Genomic DNA, 22,647 nt, shown 5'->3' with positions numbered 1-22,647 from the left:
GAGGCGCCCACAAACACATTCACACACACATAGACCGTTTGCTCAGCAACAAGTTGGACTACCAGCAGCAGTTAGCATGCTGTAGCTGCTGGCATGTCAGTGTAACCTTGACTGTATCAGAAATGTTGAATGGATTTGCTGGTGCGGTTTCACTTCTCCTGCTGCTGGATAAACCGCGTTGAGCACATGATGCCACTTCCTTCCCTACTAAGCGCTGTATAATTCACTTGTATTCCGTCTGTTATGGCCTGGTGCTGGGCAGAGAGCGCTAGTTATTCATAAGTTGACACATTTGCCTCGGGGGTAGTCCCGAGCTGCAGCGACAAACTAAAATATACAATTCAGTAGGTGGTTTACCGTTACAGTCCTATCATTTCTTCCCATCACTCTATTGCTTTCCCCTCTTTGTCACAGCGTCATTACGTTATCTTTTTTAGTGGTTTCTTTGTTCAAAGTCAACCTACACTTTCCCTGAAATGTCCCAGAGTCTCTGAGTAAACCCACATGAGACTTTGTTGTCTTTTATTTCCCTCTTTCTTCCTTCCTTCCTTTCCTTCCCCTGACGTCTCCTTGCAGGGATGAAGCACAGAGCCGTTGGCAGATGTGGGAACCTGAGTATAGCTGTGAGGCAGGTGTGCCCTGAGTGTTAGCTGATGAAATATTCGTCTGCTCCGAGCAGCAGCAAGGTCACTTTCACTCAGTTGCTCCATCACTCAGTCTCATCATCTCATTGTCTTCTGTTCAGATTGGTTGTGACAGAGAAAGTGGAGGGAAAACTGAGAGGAAATGGACAGTTGGTTGGTGGTACTCCAACAAAATGTGAAAATATTAAAGTAATTTGTTGATGGGTGTTTCCGTATTTGTGGTCGTCTATATTCCATAATCTGACAGAGAATAGACTCCTAGACAGTGTTGTGTTCACAAGCCAACACCTTATTAAGGAGGCTGTAGTTTTTTCTCTCTGTCTAGAGATCAGACTAAACGTCTGTTGATAAACTGATGAGTAGATTGACAAAAGATGTTTTGTTTCAGTCAGTTTTCAAGCAAAAAATCCCAAAGATTCTCTGGTTTTAGCTTCTCAAATGTGAAGATTTGATGCTTTTAAACATAGCAAACTCAAAGATATTCAGCTTCCTATACGGTAAGATACTCCTTAAGCTGTGGAAAATTATTTTATATTATAATAATTATAACATAGACATAGACATTTTTCAATAATTTCTAACATTACATAGACAAAAATTGAAAGTAAGCATTAGTTGCAGCCTTAATTCTGCATTTCCACAATGATTTTCAATGCAGAAATACAAAGAAAGAGCGAGACCGTCTTGAACCGGTGAAATAGTGGAGGTGACAGTTAAAGTGAAAGGTGTTTTTGCACAACAGAGCAAAACCTCGCTGTCAGAAAAACTGATAAAGCCTCAGCCTGAATGATCCCGCCGGAGCTCATTTTCGGAGCCTCCACCGTCCGGGATGCTGCTGAGATATTTGTAGCTCGGGATGCGAGATAAATATGCTCAACAGCCAGATTCTCCCTCCTCAGCATGTGTTGTTAAAAGAAGCGGCGGAGTGAAGCCATATATTGTCGGATAATAAACCTTGGCAGGCAGCAGAGGTAGAGACAGTACCATCGACCTAATAATGCTGTTTCCAGCAGAGCGGGCGATGGCAGTGATTACTCAGTGGAGATTGAGCCGCCTGAGGGTGGGGGTACGGGGTTATTACCAATTATAGATGAATAATATCTCGACCTGCTACTGGGGGAAACAATGTTTTTTTTTTTCCTCTCTGACAGACTAATAAAGGCTAAACTCATTTAGAAGAACCACACTGCCACGGTCTGGGGAAGCTGGCTGGATGGGGATGGGGATGGGGATGGGGATGGGGATGGGGATGGGGATGGGGGGGGGTCCAGAGAAACGACGGATAAAAAGAGACCATTATCCCAGTTGTGCTGTCGACAGTCTTGGTAAGGTCAAGGGAAAGTTAACTACAAGAAAAATGTCCTCAAGCAGTGAAAGTCTGCCTAGTTTTCTTAGCTTGTTAGTTTTTTTTATCACCTCTGCCCCTTCTGGCTGTATACACGACATGATGTGATGATGCCATGTTCAGCACGAGCACTTACAAGATGAGTAATCTGGTGATATTCTATATTTTGTTATTGTCAACAAATCACAAGAAAAGACCATCACTAATGACCTGTACCATAGAGCTCCATTATTGTCCACAAAACGATTAAAACACACAAGTGAGCCTCATCTTCCTTCATCACCATGAACACACACACACACACACTGTAGTTTATTCTGACTCTATCCCACACACAGCGTCCTGCTGACACCAGTACCCCAACACATTTTTAATTGATGTTTACTTTATGAAACGACTTGGCCTTTTTTTTTAAAAATACAACTACATATTCATGGCCAAAAGCTGATGAGCTTTGGGCTGAGAGCCACAGACATAGTGGGTAAGGGAAGTCAGAAGATATTGAGAGCTATTGTTTGTTTTGTCCGAGTCATGTTGACAGAAGCAGAGATGAACAATATTGTAACATAATCAGTATCTCTATGTGTGATTATGACGGGTATGCAGGCTGGCTGTACTGTACACCGAGGCTGTAATTAAAGGCCCATGGAGGGTACGTCGTCCATTGATTTGTTTTGACAAGGGGAAACACCTGAGCTTCCTTTGTGCCGTTCTCCTTGACAGACTTATTCTCTCTCTCTTTCTCTCTCTCTCTGTAATTAACATGCACATAGGATAGGCACTTAGATCCACAGAGTCGACTGTCAGACTACCCTACCGGAGAAGAGCAGGAAATCTCACCCATGGGACCATCCACCCCGCCTCCATCTCTCTCTCGCTCTCCCTCTCACCCACCCCCCACTTTTCATCTTCTATACGTCTCTCCCTCCCCACCTCCTCCCACTGCCGCTGATCGATTTTTGTCCCTTATTTTCCTATCTGCACCTCCCCTCCTCCTGCATTCACCATTTTTGATCTTCTTTATCTCCACCCTTGTCCTTCCCTGTCCCTCCTCCTTCTCTAACATCCATCCATGTCTCATCTACAGACTATAGTGGCCAAACGTATCGTAGAGCAGACACGCTACCACGCGCCTCGTCAATCTCTCCGTTAACCCCGTGCACCCACGTTCCAGTGCTTTTCCCATGTCAGTTTGTTTATCAGAAACACACACACACACACACATCGCCCGTAACATCGTCATCAGTGCTATCGATTCGCTCTGACTTGATCCCCTGCTCGCTACCCCCACACCTCCACCCCCAACCATCCCTTCATCTTTCCCTTCATCCCGTTTTTACTCCTTCCGTACCTCCCTCTGTCCCATCCTCCTCCTCCTCTTCCCTTTATCACTAATGGCTCACGTGTGGCTAATTAGCAGACATGTTTTCATCGTCTCTTTCTGGGTTTTGTTTTAAGGACCTGGTTTTGCTCATCAGGCAAAGTTTCCATGAGCTGGTCGTGTGTTTTATTTGTAATCACACACGTGGCGTGGTTTGTTGTTGTCTCATACGTTTGAGCATTTTTATTGTATGGTGGCGCGCTGCAGAGGGGAGGGGGGACGCCGCCGCCAAGTCAGACTGGTCATGTGACTACCTCAAACAAAGGACCTGAGGCCACACACACACACACACACACACACACACACACTGGAATTTGCCTCGCTGGCTTTTTAGTTGTGCCTGACAGGTGTGTCGTCGCTGGGTAGATAAAGCCAGATCTAAAAGTGACTTTGTCATTGTCTCACATAGAATCCGCACACACAGACAATGCTCCCGAAAACCTTTTTGCATCGGATCAATGGCGGCCACTTTTGTCCACGCGGCGTCAATAAACGCCTCTGTGTGGTGGGGGATCTATGCAGATTGATCTCTGAATGTTTCAAATGAATGTAGCTGCTCAGCCATGGATTGTCTCTATTGTTTATCTATGCATGTGTTTAAGCTCAACACATTAGTGTGTGTGTGTGTGTGTGTGTGTGTGTGTGTGTGTGTGTGTGTGTGTGTGTGTGTGTGTGTGTGTGTGTGTGTGTGTGTGTGTGTGTGTGTGTGTGTGTGTGTGTGTGTGTGTGTGTGTGTGTGTGTGTGTGTGTGTGTGTGTGTGTGTGTGTGTGTGTGTGTGTGTGTGTGTGTGTGTGTGTGTGTGTGTGTGTGTGTGTGTGTGTGTGTGAGAAAATGGCAGCAAACAGATTGTGTGATTCACTTGCCTCCAGCTCCATGACAAGAACATCAGGGACATGTCACATGTTTTTAGGTGTGTTGTGTTTATGTGAGTACGTGAAGGTGTAAGAGACTCTTGTTTGCCTTTAGTAGAGCGACTGGGCCAAACCATTACTGTGTGGTTGCAGGATGGGCTGAACCATTCCTGCGGGATCATTCAGTCTGCCTTTTGCTCTATTTTAGATGTGACAAACGGGTCAAAGGACATTAGTCAAGTCAATTTTATTTGTTTTGCACAAAATCACAAATTAGCCTCAGGAGGCTTTACAATCTGTACAGGATACGACACCCTCTGTCCTTTTATAGTGCGACCCTCTCATCGGATAAGAAAAACCTCCCCCCCAAAAAATCCCTTTAACAGGGAAAAAATTGAAGAAACCTCAAGAAGAGCAACAGAGGAGGGATCCCCCTTCCAGGATGGACAGATGTGCAATAGATGTTGTGTGCGCAGAGTAACAACATCATGAACATATAACATAGACAAACCACATAAATTAAATTACAAAAATGAATACATATAATGTGAACATATGTGAGAAGGTGGATCCAGGAGGATGTCAAGCCGCTTCCCGGCGTCGCCAAACAGATAGAGCCAGAGCAACACGACCTCATCTCCACGCCAAACAGGTGGAGCCAGAGCAACACGACCTCCTCTCCACGCCAACCAGATAGAGCCAGAGCAACACGACCTCCTCTCGACGCCAAAGAGATAGAGCCAGAGCAACACGACCACCTCTCCACGCCAAAGAGATAGAGCCAGAGCAACATGACCTCCTCTCCACACCAAACAGGTAGAACCATAGCAACATGACCTCCTCTCCACACCAAACAGGTAGAACCATAGCAACATGACCTCCTCTCCACGCTAAATAGATAGAGCTCGAGCAGCACGACCTCCTCTCTACGCCAAACAGGTAGAGCCAGAGCAACACGACCTCCTCTCCACGCCAAACAGGTAGTGCCAGAGCAAACGTGGAACAAATACACACACAACGTCTCAGATGAGGATAGATTTTAGAGATATTGTGATAGTTGCGAGAGAAGAAGGGTGCTTTTTGATTAATCGTTCTTTTAGCTCATGAAACTAACAGTCAGAGACTCAGTAAACTGATAAGCAGTCATCTGATCAGTATTTGGTGTTAGAGCAGGCCTTTACACAGCAACTCCCCTCTGCGTGTGTGCGCGACCTGTAGCCCCGGAGCATCAACACACAGCAGTGAGACATCAGTGCAGCCTCTAATGACTACATTTAGACTGCAGCAGCTTCTCTTGTTCCTCTCATTTAGAGAGACGCCGTATGTTCCTTCCATATCCAGACCTGTTTATGTATACAGGACAGCTATCCAGCTGTGTGTGCTTGTCTATACTGCCAGCACACTGCATGGAGCGTGGAGCTATTAGAGCTGGTAGACATCAGACTACCACCGCTACTGCACCATTACGTCCCAACCCCCCCTTTAGTGTCTGGCAGTCGAGAACGAAGAAGACGAGGGGTATGCAGATGGAGAGGAAGACGAAGCCAGTGACTCAGCTAGATGAGGATGCAGTATGTAGGTTAATGGGTTACACCGTGCTCTCTATATGTGCGGCTTACATGTCGTATGAGCAGAACAGCTGGATGAGTGAAGATGCTGAATTTTGGTTTGCCTCCGTGCCGCTCCACTTCTCCGAGGCTTAGTGTTGAAAATCAGGTCACGAGCAAGTCTCCCCCCCTCCTTCCATCTTCCTCCCTGTTCTCCCCTCTCCCTCTTGTCTGCTGGCCCCTTCGTTCTTTTACCTCTCTGCTCTCAGCCCACATCCCTCCCGCGACAGCTTCTTTCTAGTTTTTTCCATCTTCTGTCTTCATGCAGCCGAGTGCAGAGCCTAAGCATCTGCCTGCATCCTCCTCCTCCTCCTCTCTGATTGCATTTCATCCCTCTCCATCCTTCTCTCTCTCTCTCTCTCCATCCGTCTCTTCCCGGCTGTCTCTCTGCCGGTCTCTCTATATGCTCATATCTGTGATCAGATTCTGAGGCGTATCATGGGATTAGTGAGTCTCATGGCATGTATTAAAGTGGGAGAGCTGAGGAATGGATAGAGAGGGTTGATGAGTATTTCATGGTAATGCAGCGCCCCAATCTCATACAGCGCGAGGACTAAATGATGATAAAGAGCATCAATGCCATCGTCGTTATAGTCATCACGGGCTTGTTTGAATGGCCGAGGGGGTAAAGCAATAAAGTCAAGAGATATCCTCAGTGGCTCTGCAATAAGAGAGAGAGAGCAGATAATAGAAAGAGAGAACAGAAAGGAACTGGTGCAGGGGCCTGTAGATATCCATCTGTCTTTCATGTCCTCAAACTTTATGAAAATGAAGTGTAGTTTCAAGGAAATCTGTCAGTGAGCCTCACCGCGGCTGCTACTCGCTCCTCTCTACTCATACTTTACTCCTCATGGGTTTCCCCCCTTTTTCAGTTTCCAGTCGTTTTCGTCAGCCTTTTCTCCCCCCCGCTTCACCCCTTCTTCTTTTGTTCTAGCTTCGTCTCATTTTTTCTGTCTCACTCCCTGCTTCTCTGTCTCAGTCTCACCGTTTCCTTTCTTAATTTCTGTTTCTCTGTCGCGCAGACAGATGGCAGGTTTCGGGGTCACGGTGAGGTGTCTGGATGGGGCGATGGCCTACAGGGGTGGAGGGTTACACATCCAGTCACAGAGAATGCGCCTCTTATCCTCTCTGTTTCCCAAACATGTGCTCTCTCTGCCAGAGGTACATCCAGTCCTGAGTCCTTGGCCTTCCTGCTGTGCCTCAACAGTGAGCGTGCGTGTGCGTGTGCGTGTGCGTGTATATGTGTGTGCTGACAGAATGGGGTTTTGTGGAGAGAGACAGCCCCCAGAGTAGGGCAGGGAACAGATTGAGAGTCTGAGCCTCCATGTCCTGACTCATTAATCTCTTCTTTAATTCATGGTCTCACCGCCGGCTCGACACGTGCACACATAGACACGCACAGAGCCAACTCCAAGGTCCAAAACACAGTACATTGATTCTGGCACAAAGTGTCACCACTGAGGGGAGGTTTAATGATTCAATTTCCCCATTTTTCTCGCTTCCTTTCTACTTCTGGAAATGATTCATCACACTTCAAACCAGTTCTGCCGTCCCCTCACCCGCCCTTTCACCGCCAGCATTGATCTCAGTGATCTAGCCAACAGCGTGAAGTCAACCAGAGCGTCAATGACTGATGGACGATGACCTAGTGTCGATAAGCTCCTCTTCCTCGTTCCTGGGAGTAGTTTTTTTTTTTTAGCTTGTCATGCAGAAGAAGAATGAAGAAAGGTTGGCAAGTTATAATCACACCACTTTCTCTTGATTCAAAGCTGTGTCAGTTAAACCTGCTGTAGGCAGAATATTTTTTGGCATCATTGGGCAAAACTTCCATAATAACGTTTGAGCATATTGTAATTCAAGTGTTCTGAGAGAAAACTAGACTTCTGCACCTCCTCATGAATCTGTTTTAAGACTTTAGAAAATCTAGCCAGTGCCGGGAGACTTTGGCCAATCACAGGTCATTTCAGAGAGAGAGAGAGCGTTCCTATTGGCTGTTCATTCAGCGGAGGCAGCTGTCAATCACTCGCCAACTCCAATCAAACGGTCAAACTAGGCAGCGCTGATCAACATGTATGAATCAATATTCTGTTAATGTAATGCCTAGAAAGTTTTCTCCGGCTGGTGGGCGGTGCTTGGTATTTCCTCAACAGATCTCAACATGGCTGCCGGGTCACAAACTTTCTCATTTTACAGCTAAACAGTACACTACAAGATGTTTCTGAAAACATTTTATGCGAGAAATAGGCATTACAGTAACAGAATATTGATTCATATCTGATCAGCGCTGCCTAGTTTGACCGTTTGATCAGAGTTGGCGAGTGATTGACAGCTGCTCAGAGACGGTAAGGCTCCAGCTCGACTCTGATTGGTTGTTTTCCTCCGGTCTGTGAAATCCTGCAGATGCCATTAGGAGCACCGGAGGACACAGAGGAACATGATTTTTTTTCCAGATTATCTTTCTCATGCACTACTGTCAGGATATAGTGACCGTTTTATAAGACAAACTTTTTAAAATCACATTTACTCCATTTCTACCCGCTGCTGCTTTAAGACCTTTAGTGTGTGTAGAGCTGCTGCCCGTCAGCCTTTTGTTTAAAATGTCCTGTTTTCTTGTTCCCAGCAGTCCATCAGAAAAACAAGTAGAGGGGAACCACATCCAGTGCAAAGAGAGTCCTGTTTATACAGGCGAACACTTAAATATAAAATAGCTCCATAACCAATGGAAGAAGAACTTAGGCCATATGAAACATGCACATTTTTAAGCAACACGATTTGAAGGAATGTGCTCCTCTTCAGGCATCAGTAAGTGTATGTATTTTTCATATGCTCCTCTCATGGGGGGGGGTGCATTTTCATCTTTTCGGCTGTCAGCTTGAGCAGTCTGTCTTTTTTGATTGAACTTAATTCCCATTTGACTTCTGTTTTGTGTCGATTGTGCCCATAGTTTTATCCAGTTCTTGTCACTTGCTGAAGTAGAATCTGAAGCGTTACCCTACTTGCCCATTAAAGACTGGCATCAGTTTAAATGCCGGAGTCTGGGCTGTGGCTTTCTCTGCCTAGAGCTTATAGCTCTACAGCATTCCTACCTTTCCTGGTCACATGGGATGTTTGGCAGCCGGGCCTGACTCCCTTCTGAGAATGTCTTGGTAATTGTGGTGCGGATGATAAAAGGTCAGAAGGCCTTGAGGAGGAGCAGGAAGAGATGGAACTCATGGACATGATGAGCACATTGATAAGGAAGGAGGAACAGTCGCTCACATTGTTGGCTTTTTTTCCCCCGACTGAACATAGATCTGCAGTGGGAGGCTGCCTGAACGCAGTGGAGAGAAGGACTCGCCGTCCAGTCTGTTTTTGTTTCGTTCCGCTAATCGACACATTCAGGTGATGCCGACGTAGATTAAATGTTTGCAGTGTATCCGTCCGATATACCCGACTTCAGTTTAACAGTGTCTCCATCCAGTTTGACACAAATCGTTGTTCATTGAGCTTGATTAGCTCGACTAAACCAACTAGCATGCCACAGCTGACAACAACTGGTGCGCTGCCAAAACTTCACCAGGTAAAACTCCAGAATTTCTGATCCGCGTGTGGGAGTAGTAGACCGGACATCCTGTGCCGAACGGTTCAGTATGAATACACGTACCGTTACAGCCCTGCTAATAATGACTACAGAGATTATAATAATATGATGGTGATGACACTCTTGATAAGGATGAAGGTCATGATGGTTATGATGGTTAAACTGCGAGATCATTATTTTTTATAATGATATTGAACCAAACTGAGGCTGTGTTGAGACATAAGCACTGCATGAAAAAAAGGGCAGCCCACTCATTCATTTCAATGAGACTGTATTGAGGTAGTGGGGTAGCCAACGCTTAGGGCTCCTGCTTATTCAGGATCCCAGGAAGACTAGAGGCACATCCATGTGATTCTAATGGGGATCCTTAAATAAACTCAACTAAGCTCCAGCTATAAACCCTGCTTTTCTCTGTCTGACAGCGTAATGACAAAGCAAGTCTCTCATTTACATTAGTATTTAGAGCCTTTATTCAGTACCTGGTAGAAGCACTTTTGGCAGCAATTCCACTTTCAGGTCTTCTCAGGTAAGTCTTGACAGGCTTTGTGCATCTGGTAGTGATGCACGGGTCGACCCAGGTCAACCTGAGCTGAATGTGAAATGTCTGAATACTTGTGTAAATAAGGCTCACTGTATAGTACAGCAATACTTGTTGTCTAGAAAGGCTGCTGTGATTGTTGGTGTTAAAAGGTGGATGATGTTGTTGGATTCATCATCGTCCTTCAGCCTGACATTTCAGTCTGTAATTCCCTCAGGCGGTTTATCTGCTGTTTCTTTTCATCTTGCCGAGTCACTGTGATCTCATGATAAGCTCATGGACCGTTATTCACTATGTGAGGCAGAGGTCACAGCGCAACACATCACATTCACTCACTGCACTTGGAACTTTATACACGTTCTCTCCTCCTGTATGACATCATCTTGTCTCACGCAGCCAGGACATGGTGTCTCCTCTCCGTGTTGCTGTAAACCCTGTTTCATCAGTCACAACTACTCGATAAACAACACACATCATGTGGTGTGTTGTGGAGGTCTGTGTGCGTTTGCACAAGCCCACGTGGTGTTTTCGTGTACCAAAGTGTTTACTCAACTCCGGCTGACATTACGATGTTTTAAGAGCCAGCTTCTTCTCCCTGGGACCTCCTCAGTGATCGTCAGGCTTTTCTTGGTCACTGGCCACTTGTGAACTCTTGAACTGTGATCCTGCTTTCTCTTTTCCTACCTCACCCCGCATGTTCACATCCTTTGGACTTCTCACTTTTGGGATTCTTTAAGATCCATATCTCTATAATACTGGTATTCAGTTCTTCGTGGAACTGGATGCTTTGTCTACAGTACACTATAAAAAGTTTGCTGCTAGTTAGAACGCTTGCTTTAGATTTACAACAACACAAACCTTTGCTCCTTCATTCCTTTCTGGCCATTCATTTGCTGACTGTGAGGATGTGATCTTCATTGTGACTCATCACATTCTGCTCATTCATGCACACATACACACACACACACGGTTATGCACTTCATAACAAAAGCATGAGGAATTCAAAGCATGCTCCTAGTTGTTTATGTATATCAGATCACTGAAACAGTGACACAGGGTTAGGGAGGGTGCGGTATCGAGAACAGGGCTGCGGTCGAAGTAAAAAAAATTACGTCCTAACTTTTCCTAACCACTTTCCTTGACCTCGATGGAAAACGTCATGAGGTTGGGATTATGGGATGTTATTCTCTCTTTTCGTTTGGTAAAGGATCGTCCAGTGTATCCTATGCTAAAGGAGATAGTAAAGGAAGTATTGAAGCTCCTTTCCTTAGCATTTAAAGAATTCGAACAGCTCTAATCACGGCTGTTACTGAGATACTTCTGGGTCATTTCACTCCGTTAGGAACCTTCCTAAGAGAAAAAGGATTATATGAGCCGCAGCCCTGGTTCTAAACTGAATCCCAAATATATTACAACAACAGGGGATTCTTTATCAAATGAATTTCTGATTCTGCTGATCAGTTCAAGTCAAGTCTCAAATGTTTTTAGAAACACCAAACCCTACCCACATCCCTTGCCATTATTATTTGTTTGTTTTTCTCTTTCCCACGATGCCCGGCTCCCCACAGAGCATCACCTCCTCCAGTTCCAGTAACTTTATGTCATGTGCTCATTTGTCCTCTCTCTGGATGGGACTGGTTCAAAGCTGATTGATTTAGATGGCCTTTGTCGAGTCATAGCTATTGAAAGGGAGCAGCCCTTCTGTGTGTCCCGGGGAAAGAGCCTTAGTCAGCTGTCTCTCACAGTAGAGACGCTTCCAGTTCTCAACACGGAACCCTCTGGGTTCTTCTCTGCACGTGAATGGGAGCTTCAGCTTCCTGTCTTGCGTCAGCATGTTTGGTCATGGACATCGTGTCTACGTCTTTCAACCAGTTTCCTGTCGCAACTTGTGGCCAGTGTGGCCTGAACATCATGTGCTCTGTGGGCTTGTTAGAAAGCGGTCCTTGTCTGTTAAAAGGGAGCTGTCTAGGTCAGATGTTGCACACAGAGACGGAAGGACTCTCGCTGTTCATACAGCTGAACTTCAGTGCTTTGGTGCTAATCCAAATACCAGAGCTACGACTAATGCTTATTCTTGTTTGCAATAAAGATGTATATTATGGTTTTGATTAAACAGATATTAGTGTGATTGCCAATCATAAGTTAGAGACGTCCTTGGTCAAGTCTGACTGATACTGGCTTTTGTTTTATAAGTATATGTTTATTGCCTCATAACAATGCCTAACACAGTTATCACAATAACCTCACTATAAGCTTGAGCTATAACCGGATCCTTTACACAGTAAAGATCTCAGGGTGCTCGATCTTTGGTCTGGACTAAAAAGAAAATAAAGTTCTGGTAATTTATAACTTCTACAGTGATGTAAAAATCCTCACATTCAAGAATCTGTAACTGATGTAAATTCATCAATTATCAAAAAGGTTGTTGGACAATTTTTTTTCTCCATTTAATCCACCCATTGATTAAGCATTTATAAATACAGAATACAGTTTGTGGTGTGTCAACTTTTCGACTTTTTAAGAGGAACAAGATGAACAGATTTCTCTGTAACTGCTCGGCTCACAAGGCCGGATACTCACAGCATTCAGCCCGACATCAGGATTACACATATGATTACTGATATTAATGCAATGTGCCCTCTCAAAGTTATTGAATTTCAATTCATCTCCAGCCCCATTTTGCCTAAAAGGAACAGGATGTGATGTATTAATCGACGTCTGGTGTGTGTGTGTGTGTGTGTGTGTACGTGTGTGTGTCATGGTCAGGGGCTTTCACCATCAGGGGATTTGAGTGTTGCAGCTTGTTATGGTGCAACACCGGAGCAACCGACAAGTCGGAGCTGATGAATCGGAAGCTGCTGCTAATGATCGTTAAAACGCTCCTTTCTCCACATGTAGCATCGGGCCATTTATCAGCCACAGAGATGGACCTACAGGCCCAGACACACACACTCACACACATCACACACCCTAATCAGCTGCTTCCCGGTAGCCGTGGCAACCGACTGCAGAATCTCCTTTCCTGTGCCCCTTCACTATTTTCTCTCCCTTTCTCTCTCATATCCAACCTTTTGCTTTCATGAGCTAATCCCTCCCTCATCCTCTTTTTTTTTTTTTTTCTCCCCGGCTAACGAAGAAAGAGAAAGTTAGACCGAGAAAAGCAGGGAGAAAAAAACAAAAAAAAACGGAGAGGAGACCTGAAAGCGCTCTGCAGGGCTGCTGCCTAGCACCTGATTTCCTCTGGGAACGGACTGGAGATAAAGAAGAAATAAAGGTGTGACCGTGTGAAAGGGGAAAGTGAGAGAGTAGATAAAGACTGGGTTTACCTGCCAGGTGGGACTAGGAGAGATGGAGCATATCAAACCAACATGTGCACAGGGAGCTGACTGGTAATGCCGGTGGAGACATTAAACAGAGGTGATGGTACACTGAAACTACAATGAAGACGATTTTCTGGATCCCACGGGAAGAAATTACATTTATAGGTAGATACTATAGGTAAAGAAATAACAGAAAATCAGTACACATTGCTTCATATTATATATTTCTTGCCCACTGAATGAAAACATGTCCTGACATGTCTGTTTTACAGGTGTCAGTCAGCATCACAAGTTGTTTCTCTCTACACCCAACATTCCTCCGGTGTTCTTTCACAGGAAGGGACCGGCAGCGGTCTCTAAGATCAGTCAAACATGACGTACAGCACTGTGTAATCACATTACGTCATACTTTAGTACCATTTATCAACCCCCTGTGGCTAATTCCACCTGCTTTACTGTAATGCAGCTCAGTCATCATTCTGGTCTTTTTTGGCTCACTCTGACTCCTGTGTATCCGTCCAAGTTGCCATCTGTGTCATAAGTAACCTCGACAGTTCATTCCGGTGCCGGCAAGAAGGCCAGTTTATCTTTTCTGAAAAAAACGTTCACGTGCTGTATCAAGGCCTGCCGGAAGACAAATATTTACTCTTCCTCGGCTTCCTCACACGCAGACAGAATCCCTCGCAGTTATTAACGTGGCCTCGGCCGAGTGGCTGAGAGGACCGAGGAGGGTTGAAGGTGAACTTCTCACCTTCAGTGAACCTTGTATGAGAGGCAGAGTGTCCTCAGTGAAACTTGAAGCTTCTGTGTTGCACTCGGTTACCTATTTACAAATTCCTCAGGTCCTACTCACTGACTGGGAGCCACTCGCTCAAGTGTAAAAGCTTCTCTAGGATGTTTGCTCACTGAGTTGCTACAGTATTTTACTGTGCGCGTGTGTTTATTTAGAGCTAAACCATGAATGAACAGAGCTACTGTGAGACCGGCTCGGCCCGCAAGCTGCCCTCCTGATCTGCAGCAAGCAATAATTAAATTTTTCTGCGTCCGGGAGGCGTGTTCATGTGTTTCAGGCAGGAAGACATTCTTTGTAACACAGGTCAACATGTCACAGGAGTCGTAGGATCTGCTAACTGATTGGCTGAGGGTCCTCTCTGGCAAAACATCGCCAGTAAAAGTTATAAACTTAAACTTTTACCAACTTTTGTTTGGCCGTAATTCATGGCTAAATGTGTTTTTAATGGAGCTCTATGGCACAGCGGAAGAAGAGATATCAGGCTTTAGACACACAGACTTACTAACACATGTTAAGTAGGATCAATTCATTGTTGGTTTGGGCTTTTGATGGGATTAATTGACAATAACAAAAAATTTAATATCACCAGAGTTGCTGTTACTCCAAGTTCAACACCGTTAAATACGTACATTGTATGGTTACTGTTCCTGTTCCTGTGATGACGCATATCGATCAGTTTGTGGTTAAGACTGTAGCACACACCACAGAAGTGAGTTCATCTCCTCCTTATCTTACACCAGCACATTCACACCCCACGTATTCTTAGAAGTATCAGCCGCTTAGCCAACATTCCTTTCCTCAGAAACCCTAGTCGGACATGACGACGTGTAAAACGAACACACCCTCCCCCTCCTCCATGTATGCTGTTAAGTAATCCTGTAGTCTCATTGTTGGTGTGTTTCCTGAGACCTGTCAGGGACCAGTCGGTTTCATTGTTCTGGTTTTAGTCTGCACTACCACTGCTGGTGATGATGTCACCTCGTCAGGCAGCCAGAGAAACTAGTCTCCACCCAACCGTTATCCAACATAAATCACAATGACGTCAAACTCCTGGAATGTGCTTCGTACCTAGTTGAAGTATGGATGTGGCTGAGGATTCAGTGCTGAAAAAGAAAGCTCTTGGAATGCCTCAGGAATGCTACCCCCCACCGCCACACGCCTCCTCGCTCCTCTACATCCGGCTGTCACTGTGCCTGTACTGGTTTGTATCGTTTCCTCTAATGTGTCCATCTGGGGTCTGTTCCAGACACCCTGAGCTGAAGGAACCTCAGGGTTCTCAGTTCCAGGAATATAAATCACTAACTCTGGGTCAGTTACTGTGGCAACTAATAATGTCACCGGCAGGTTTTCTTCAAACCGTCCACCCCCCGTCCCCGTCCCCCCCTACAGCCTTGGGACACGCCGTCTCATTTCCTCACTGATCCAGTCGATACCAACGCTCATTAATTTGCAGAGATTCAAGTCGGGAGAGGAAGACCAACATCCTGGTTGGATATTCAATCATTCCCCGAAGGTCTATCTACTAATGTTACCGCTTTTATGCACAATCATTGTGATGGAAATCTTGTGAGCAATTAACTGGAGACTGAAGGAGCAACAGGAGACCCTCAGATGTTTTTAAGACTGGAGGTTTATTGCAGCTTGAATTCAAGGAGAAGTGAGCAACAGCAGTACAAGTAGTCATAAGTGTGCTGCCACCTCAACTCTGAAGGACGCCGCTGGTCAGAGGGAGTTGCACAGAAACAGGATAGCCCAAATATGGTCTTTTCTCTGTAAAACAGGTGCCAGATCACATGTGTACAGTAGGTTTAAAGTGTGTATCTAGTACGGGTCACGTTGAGGCTGTTCCAGGTCACAGGCAGAACAACCAATCAGTAAGACAGAGGCAACTGTAAAGTGTGTGTGTTGATGTTTCACTTGCATGCCAGTGTGTGTGAGTGTGCTGTGGGACAGAGATCTACTCCCCGACGTCAACCAGGAAGGATAGAAGGGAGACGGAGATACAGACGGACTGCTGTCAGCGGTTTGAACAGAGGGCAGCGAGCTATGGAAGTTCATGACCTGATGACCCCAGTGGTTCTGTTATTACTTTAGCAACAAATGGTGTTGACATACTGTATATCACCGTATTACCTAACAATCAGTGATCTCACATTCAAATAGTAACCTACACATTGTGGTTTCACTCTCAGCTCAGAATACAATGTAGTTTTCTTTCTAACACTGTGACTCAGGAGGGTAAATGACTGTAGTAACCTTTAGTGTGAAGCTTTATACACAACAATAATCTCATGTTCTCCATAGTGGGACTGGTCACAGTGATGATAACATCTCTGTCACAGATATATCATGATACTGATGTATCTGCTATAAGCTTAAATCAGCCGATTCATCCATGTAGCTCTAGTGCATGTAGTTAGCGCATATAAACAATGCATAGCGTATAGTTTTTACCTGCATGTCAGTGACTATATTTAAATTTCTGTGTGGCTGCAATTAACGATTCTTTTCATTATTGATAATCTGCGGATTATTTTCGAGATTAATCGGTCATTAAGTCAATGAAATATCATTTAAAAAAAGTGAAAAATGATCTTGTAATTTCCCAGAAAGAGCCCGAGGTGGCATCTTCAAGTTCACGTTCAGTTCGACCATCAGTCCGAACCAGAAGCTCTTCTCTTTACTGATCACATCTGAGAGAGCTGTAACAAGACAATATTTGTGCATCGAACTCCGGCTCTTTTGCTGCTACTTCACTGTGTGTTTTAAAGATGTGTATCATACAGTATGCATGCATTAATATTTCTAGCTCCGCCGGATTCAAACGGAGGCTGCGCCCTGTATTTACCCGGCGTTGCCGTAGTGAATTAGTGAGTTGTGTAATCGGAGCTGATTTGATCATTTTTAGTCACCATGTGGTTAACTCGGGTTGAATGAGTCGACTCGGAGTCCACACACGCACACACACACACACACACACACACACATTCTTTCTGTGATTCACTGATTTCCCCTCTGTCGTTTCACTCTCTGTCTTTCTGCTGGCCGTGATGTCAACCTCACCTGTTAGTTGCTGCGGTTGATGGAAAGTTCTCCATGTGACTATGTGGGCTGTGTGACAGTCAAACAGATACCCAGCAGCCCAGAGACCTTTACATAGGGAATCTACCTGAGCTTCTCAACCTGCCTGCTGGGTTTTTTTTCTTTCTATGGGTTTTTTTGAAGCAATTGAGTTTTTGGGAAGTGTGTGTGTGGGGTGTCAGATTTGAATAATGTCACACAGTCAGCAGCAAGAACCCCGGTGTTAACCCTTTCCTTTCCCCTTCTTCTCCCTTTTTTTCTCACGTCTGCCAGGAGCGCTTTGCTGAAGTCTTTGGGCAGGACGCGGCGGCAGAGAGCCGGAGGTCTCAGGAGAGTTTCAAGAAGTGGCTGCTGGCGGGGATGACCCTGGTGACCGGCGTCGTGGTGGGCTCGCTCATCGCCCAGAAACGCCTGTGAGTGGGCGGGGAGGGGGAGATCCACCCTCTCCTCCAACCGGCCTCCTTCACTACCCCTCAACCTACAAGCCACCCAAGTTAAGATGAAGGTCCCGTTTGTCTCGTCAGAACTGCTGATGATGTTTACTCCCCACCCCTCCCTACACCCCCCCCCCCACACACACACACACACAGTGGACTAAGAACTCTCACATGTTGTTGAACTTTTGAGAAAGAGAAGAGGACGAGTTCCTAGTATTCATGTGTTCACCTTATTCCACCTTCTACAAGAGACAGACATGTTATTCTTTTGTTCCTCCTACTGTTCGTTTGCATTAGTTTTAACAAATTTTGCTTTCCCAGTTTTGCCCTCAAAAAGAGGCTAAAAGTGACTCCAGTCTTGTGAGGAAGACCGTGTGTCCGGGTCTGGGCTGCTCTGCATGTCTCGTCTACAGCAGCCTCGTATGTGCCATATGGAGAGTGAAGGCAGGGGAAGGATGTAGCACCGGCCCCCCCCACCACACCTTCTGTACTTCCTGCTTCCTGCCATCCTGATCACATCACACCCAGTAGAACATCTTAGTCCATGACTTCATATACTGCTTTGTTTGTCTTGCCCTGTGTCCCTTCACGCTTCATGTTTGTATGAAAGGAGTCAAACAGATTTTTAGGGAGTCTCAGACTAGACGGGGGACAGACTCGTCTGCTTGTTTGTGTTTGTCGGTGCGTTTTGGTTTTAGGATTAGTGAACCATTAAACCCAGTGCTGCCACTGGTCCGTGCTCTATGGTCACACTTGGCCTTGATTTGATCCTGTTTGTGTTTAGTCAGCCCGCCCAGTGCCAGACCGCCGCGTGTGGCCAGTTCTCCCAGTCAGTGCGACCGCAAGTCCATCCAACCAAGGCGCCGCAGCAGCTTCAGAGCCGCCATGTTTACTGCGCAGTAGCTGAGAGACGCAGCGGATACTGTAGCAACACATCCAACACTTGGAAGCAGAACGTCACTGATTTGGGGTGTCAAGTTTTTTTTAATTTTTTTTATGCAACACTTTATTTTAACCCTCCTATTTAGCATTTAGAAGCAAACATTTAATAAATGTATTTGTCCACAATGATAACTTCTCCTGTGATGCATCCATAACTGCTGTATAAATCATATTATTTTAATGATATGATTACACACACGACCAAATCCTTACTGTGTGATATCCGACATGTACACTGATTACTGCCATAAGATAACATCAGCCCAGATATTGTTCTGGACAATTTATTCATAAGAAATATTGTTATTCATGCATTATGTCTACATAGTCCCGTTAAAGATGCCAAGTTAAAATTGTTGAAAAATACAATAATAAACACTTGAAAAATCCTTATATTGGTTAACAACTCCATTATAGTGTGTAATAAACAACGTATTTATTGTTCATAGAGCTGCAAACAATTAGTCAGTTGATCGATAAGTCGACCGCAACAGTTTTGATAATTGATTAATAACTATCAAGCAAAAATGACAAACATACGCCGGTCCCAGCTTCTTAAATGTGAGGATTTGCTGATTTTATGTAATTGTTTTGGACTGTTGGTCTGATAAAACCAGACATTAGACTTCACATTGTGACAGACATGTTTCACTATATTCTGACATTTTATAGACTAAATCATTCAGTAATAATAAAAAAATAAAAAATGTGATGAATCGAAAATGAAAGTAACCGTCAGCCGTGCGGCCATATTTGTTAATAACGGGGTTAAAATAAAGTGTGTAATTATGCATTGTGTGCTGCAGTGCTCAAAACGGGAGATGCTGTTCCTCTCCGTGCTGATTCACTAATCATTCCTTATTTTTCAACCATTAGTCAAATCTTGCATTTAAATATAATAATTAAATATTTGAATGACACATCATGCTTCACGTTATCATCAGAGTGAACATCATCGCCTTTTCAACATTTCTGTAGCAAACTGATGAAGCGTCCGTCTGTGAGGAGACGACGCCGTGTCTGTTTACCATCGTCAGCCAATCAGCAGCTGTCAGTGGCTGTAGGAGCGTAACAGTAGACGCACCCAAACCTTCACATCTCATCTCACACATATCCGTTCTCAGTTACCCCCCCCACCCAACTTCTCCTCCTCCGTCCTCCCCAGACACCTCCAGTCTGTCAAATCTCCATCCGTCTCTCCTCCTCCCTCCCTTCCTCTCCATCCAGCTCCTCTCTCCTCCTCCCTCCCTTCCTCTCCATCCAGTTCCTCCTCTTCCTCTGCGATCCCCCGGCTGTCTCTGCATCTAGTCACGTGTGTCAGTCACAGCTGGCCCACCTGGTGCTCCACACAAACACACCTCAGCACGCACACACACCTGCCAGTCACATGTGGTCCTTGAGAGACTCTGTGTTTCGTCTCAACATCTTTAATTTCAAGCTGAAGTCGGAGGAGTGTTTGTCGCCTGGCGTTTCACGCACCAACAACTGGCAGCTCCATTAATTTACTGGGAAGGGAGGGCAGGTGGGGCGCCACATGTGACCTGCCAGTCACATGTGGTCCTTGAGAGACTCTGTGTTTCGTCTCAACATCTTTAATTTCAAGCTGAAGTCGGAGGAGTGTTTGTCGCCTGGCGTTTCACGCACCAACAACTGGCAGCTCCATTAATTTACTGGGAAGGGAGGGCAGGTGGGGCGCCTCCCCCACCCCTCCCTTATTCCATGTACTGTCTCCAGCTAACAACAACATGTCCCGGGTTCTATTCATGTGTGTTATAGCAGCTCGGTAAAGCACAGCACATTTCCTCATTGGAAAAGGTTCAGCTCTAGATTCACACACACAGAGCAAACATCCATCACTACACGGTCGGTCGGTGCGAGGGTCCGGCCAGCAGCTGAGCCTCCATGTTTAAAAAACACGACTCATCTCTCTTCATCGGTGTCCACGTTTGGGTTCCTCCTTCTAAACTGATTGTTATTATCCCTGGAAATAATATGTCACCCAATAAAAGACCAACTGCATTGACTATTGATGAGTACCACCCTCTAAATGCTTGTTGTCCTGAGCATCTTATGAGCCAAGGTCTGCTCTCATACATTCCAGTACAGTATATATATATTTTTATAGTGTATGCCCCACCAAGAAGCTGCTCGCAGGCTTTTCTCTGCTGCCCCCCCCTGGCCCTCACTGAAACAACTCCCCTTCCTACACTTGTGTGAGCGTGCGTGCGTGTGTTCGTGTGCGTGTGTGTGCATGCGTGTGTGTGTGTGTGCGTGTGTGCGTGCGTGTTCATTTTCTGTGTGGCAAAATGTTCTTGAAGGAGGCACAAATGAAGGAAGTGTGACATCATTGGCAAGTCCCTATATATACTGTATATACAGTATATACATACTGTATATACATATATATATAAATATATGCTAGTTATTTAAACTGATTAGAATAGTACGTTAGCTTAGTGACATATTTAATAAAATCAGAACTGATGGCTTTTAAACATTATTTATATTTGGTGTAAAAGCATAATTGCGCCCCTTCAAAATGGCCTTAAACTCCATCTTTGCATTGATGTGCATTGTCATTCGTTGTGTTTTGTTTTTTTAGGATTATTGGACTTATTATTATTATTATTATTATTGGATGCCACTATAGACAAGAAACATGCAAACAAAGTAAGAGGATATTTTCAAAAAGGCTCAGCCTCTGGGTGCGTTCTTGTTGGCCGTAAAGAGTACACAATTCTAGATGGAGCCATGTCCAATGGTCTGTTTGTATGTCTTAGAATGCTGTTGTAAAATCTTAAATTGCATTGAACCTAATAAAGCCAATGTTGAAGATGTACTAAGTCTAGCTGTGTCTTTTTACAGAGTCTTGGATATAGTGCGTGGGTGTGTCAAATCATGCATGAAGAGATGCTCATTAAGACATGTTAAATATTCAAGGTATTTCCAGAAGAAATCAGCCTGAACAAAGTACATTTTACGCCCAAAATGAGTAAATGGGAATTACTTCAGGGCTCCGCAGACTGAGACGAGCATGTCGTCCACAGCAGATGGACCGCGGCTCCACGCTCCCAACGGGCACGAGCCCCCGACAACGCTGCGAGCAGCAACACCAGGAGCCAAGCAACGGCTCATTGACTGCAGCTCACTTTACAGCCAAACTCTTCTTCACTTAGCCTACCTGGAGTTAACACGAGCGGCCGAGCAGAAAGCCGACTGGAAGCAGAATCCAACCAGAGAGTGTTTCATCAGAGTAACCGCGAGTAAGCCTCGAGTAAGCCGCGACCTGGGTGTGTTTTTCAGGGGCGGATTTAGTGATTTGGGGCTCCGAGGGCAAACACAGTTCTTCTACAGTGGTAGAAGAAGTAAAACTATGAACTAACTACTAACTGAAGAGTGACAGAGAGGTATTATCAGTGCAGTGTACTGAAATGTACTTAACGTTTGTTCACAGTGGAGCTCTCAGTTCTGATACGATGCTGTGTAGATTAATAAATACGTAACCAGTAACATTTCTCTGTCAGGTAAAGTAGTACTACAATGTTTTCCTCTGAAGTAGAAGTACACAGTAAGTAGTATACAGTTGAGTTGCATATTTTCAAGATGCTTTGGGGGCCTTTTGTAAGTTATTTCAGGGTATAATGAGTTAGAATAGTAAATTAATTCAATATTCTTCATATCTAAACATTATAATAAATCTATAGCTGTTTGGCAGTTGCCTACCTTGCCAAACATTAAAGTCTGCTCCCGGACAGGCCAAGCATCTGGCCCGTTCTGAACAGGCGTGTTTTCAACTGACTCTGCACTAGTTGACCTACTAATGATCATTTTAAGGGTGAAGTATTCCTTTAAAAAGGAGGCAATTGTTTTTCTTTTATCACTGAACGATACGCAACATTCTAGAAACTGATCAAATCTTTTGTATGAAAATAACCTGCAAACTATCAAACTAACCAACTATAGTAACTATAGTTGTCAAATAAATGAAGTGGAGTAAAAAGTACCACATCTCCCTCTGAGATGAAGTATAAAACAGCATAAAATGGAAATACTAGTAAGTACGTATAAGTAAAGTATAAGTAAAGTACAAGTCAGAGTTGGACTTGAGTAAAGGTATTTAGTGAAAT

At 44.8% G+C, this 22,647-nt stretch overlaps 1 protein-coding gene across 2 annotated transcripts in view; it reads left to right on the top strand.

Annotated features, from left to right (window-relative positions):
- The window catches only part of bcl2l1 (BCL2 like 1), a 28,645-nt gene extending 7,290 nt beyond the window's left edge, over positions 1-21,355 (top strand). For both annotated transcript variants that reach the window (XM_074643241.1, XM_074643242.1), the window contains exon 3: positions 17,415-21,355. In XM_074643241.1, coding sequence (XP_074499342.1) covers positions 17,415-17,558 — 144 coding nt within the window. In that variant the 3' untranslated portion in view covers positions 17,559-21,355. The remainder of the gene's footprint in view (positions 1-17,414) is intronic.
- The last annotated feature ends 1,292 nt before the right edge of the window (positions 21,356-22,647 follow it).

This window comes from Sebastes fasciatus, chromosome 8, assembly GCF_043250625.1.
Source record: "Sebastes fasciatus isolate fSebFas1 chromosome 8, fSebFas1.pri, whole genome shotgun sequence".
Classification (NCBI taxonomy): Eukaryota; Metazoa; Chordata; class Actinopteri; order Perciformes; family Sebastidae; genus Sebastes; species Sebastes fasciatus.
The sequence above is the reverse complement of the archived record's forward strand: the minus strand, read 5'-3'. Positions and strand labels throughout refer to the sequence as shown.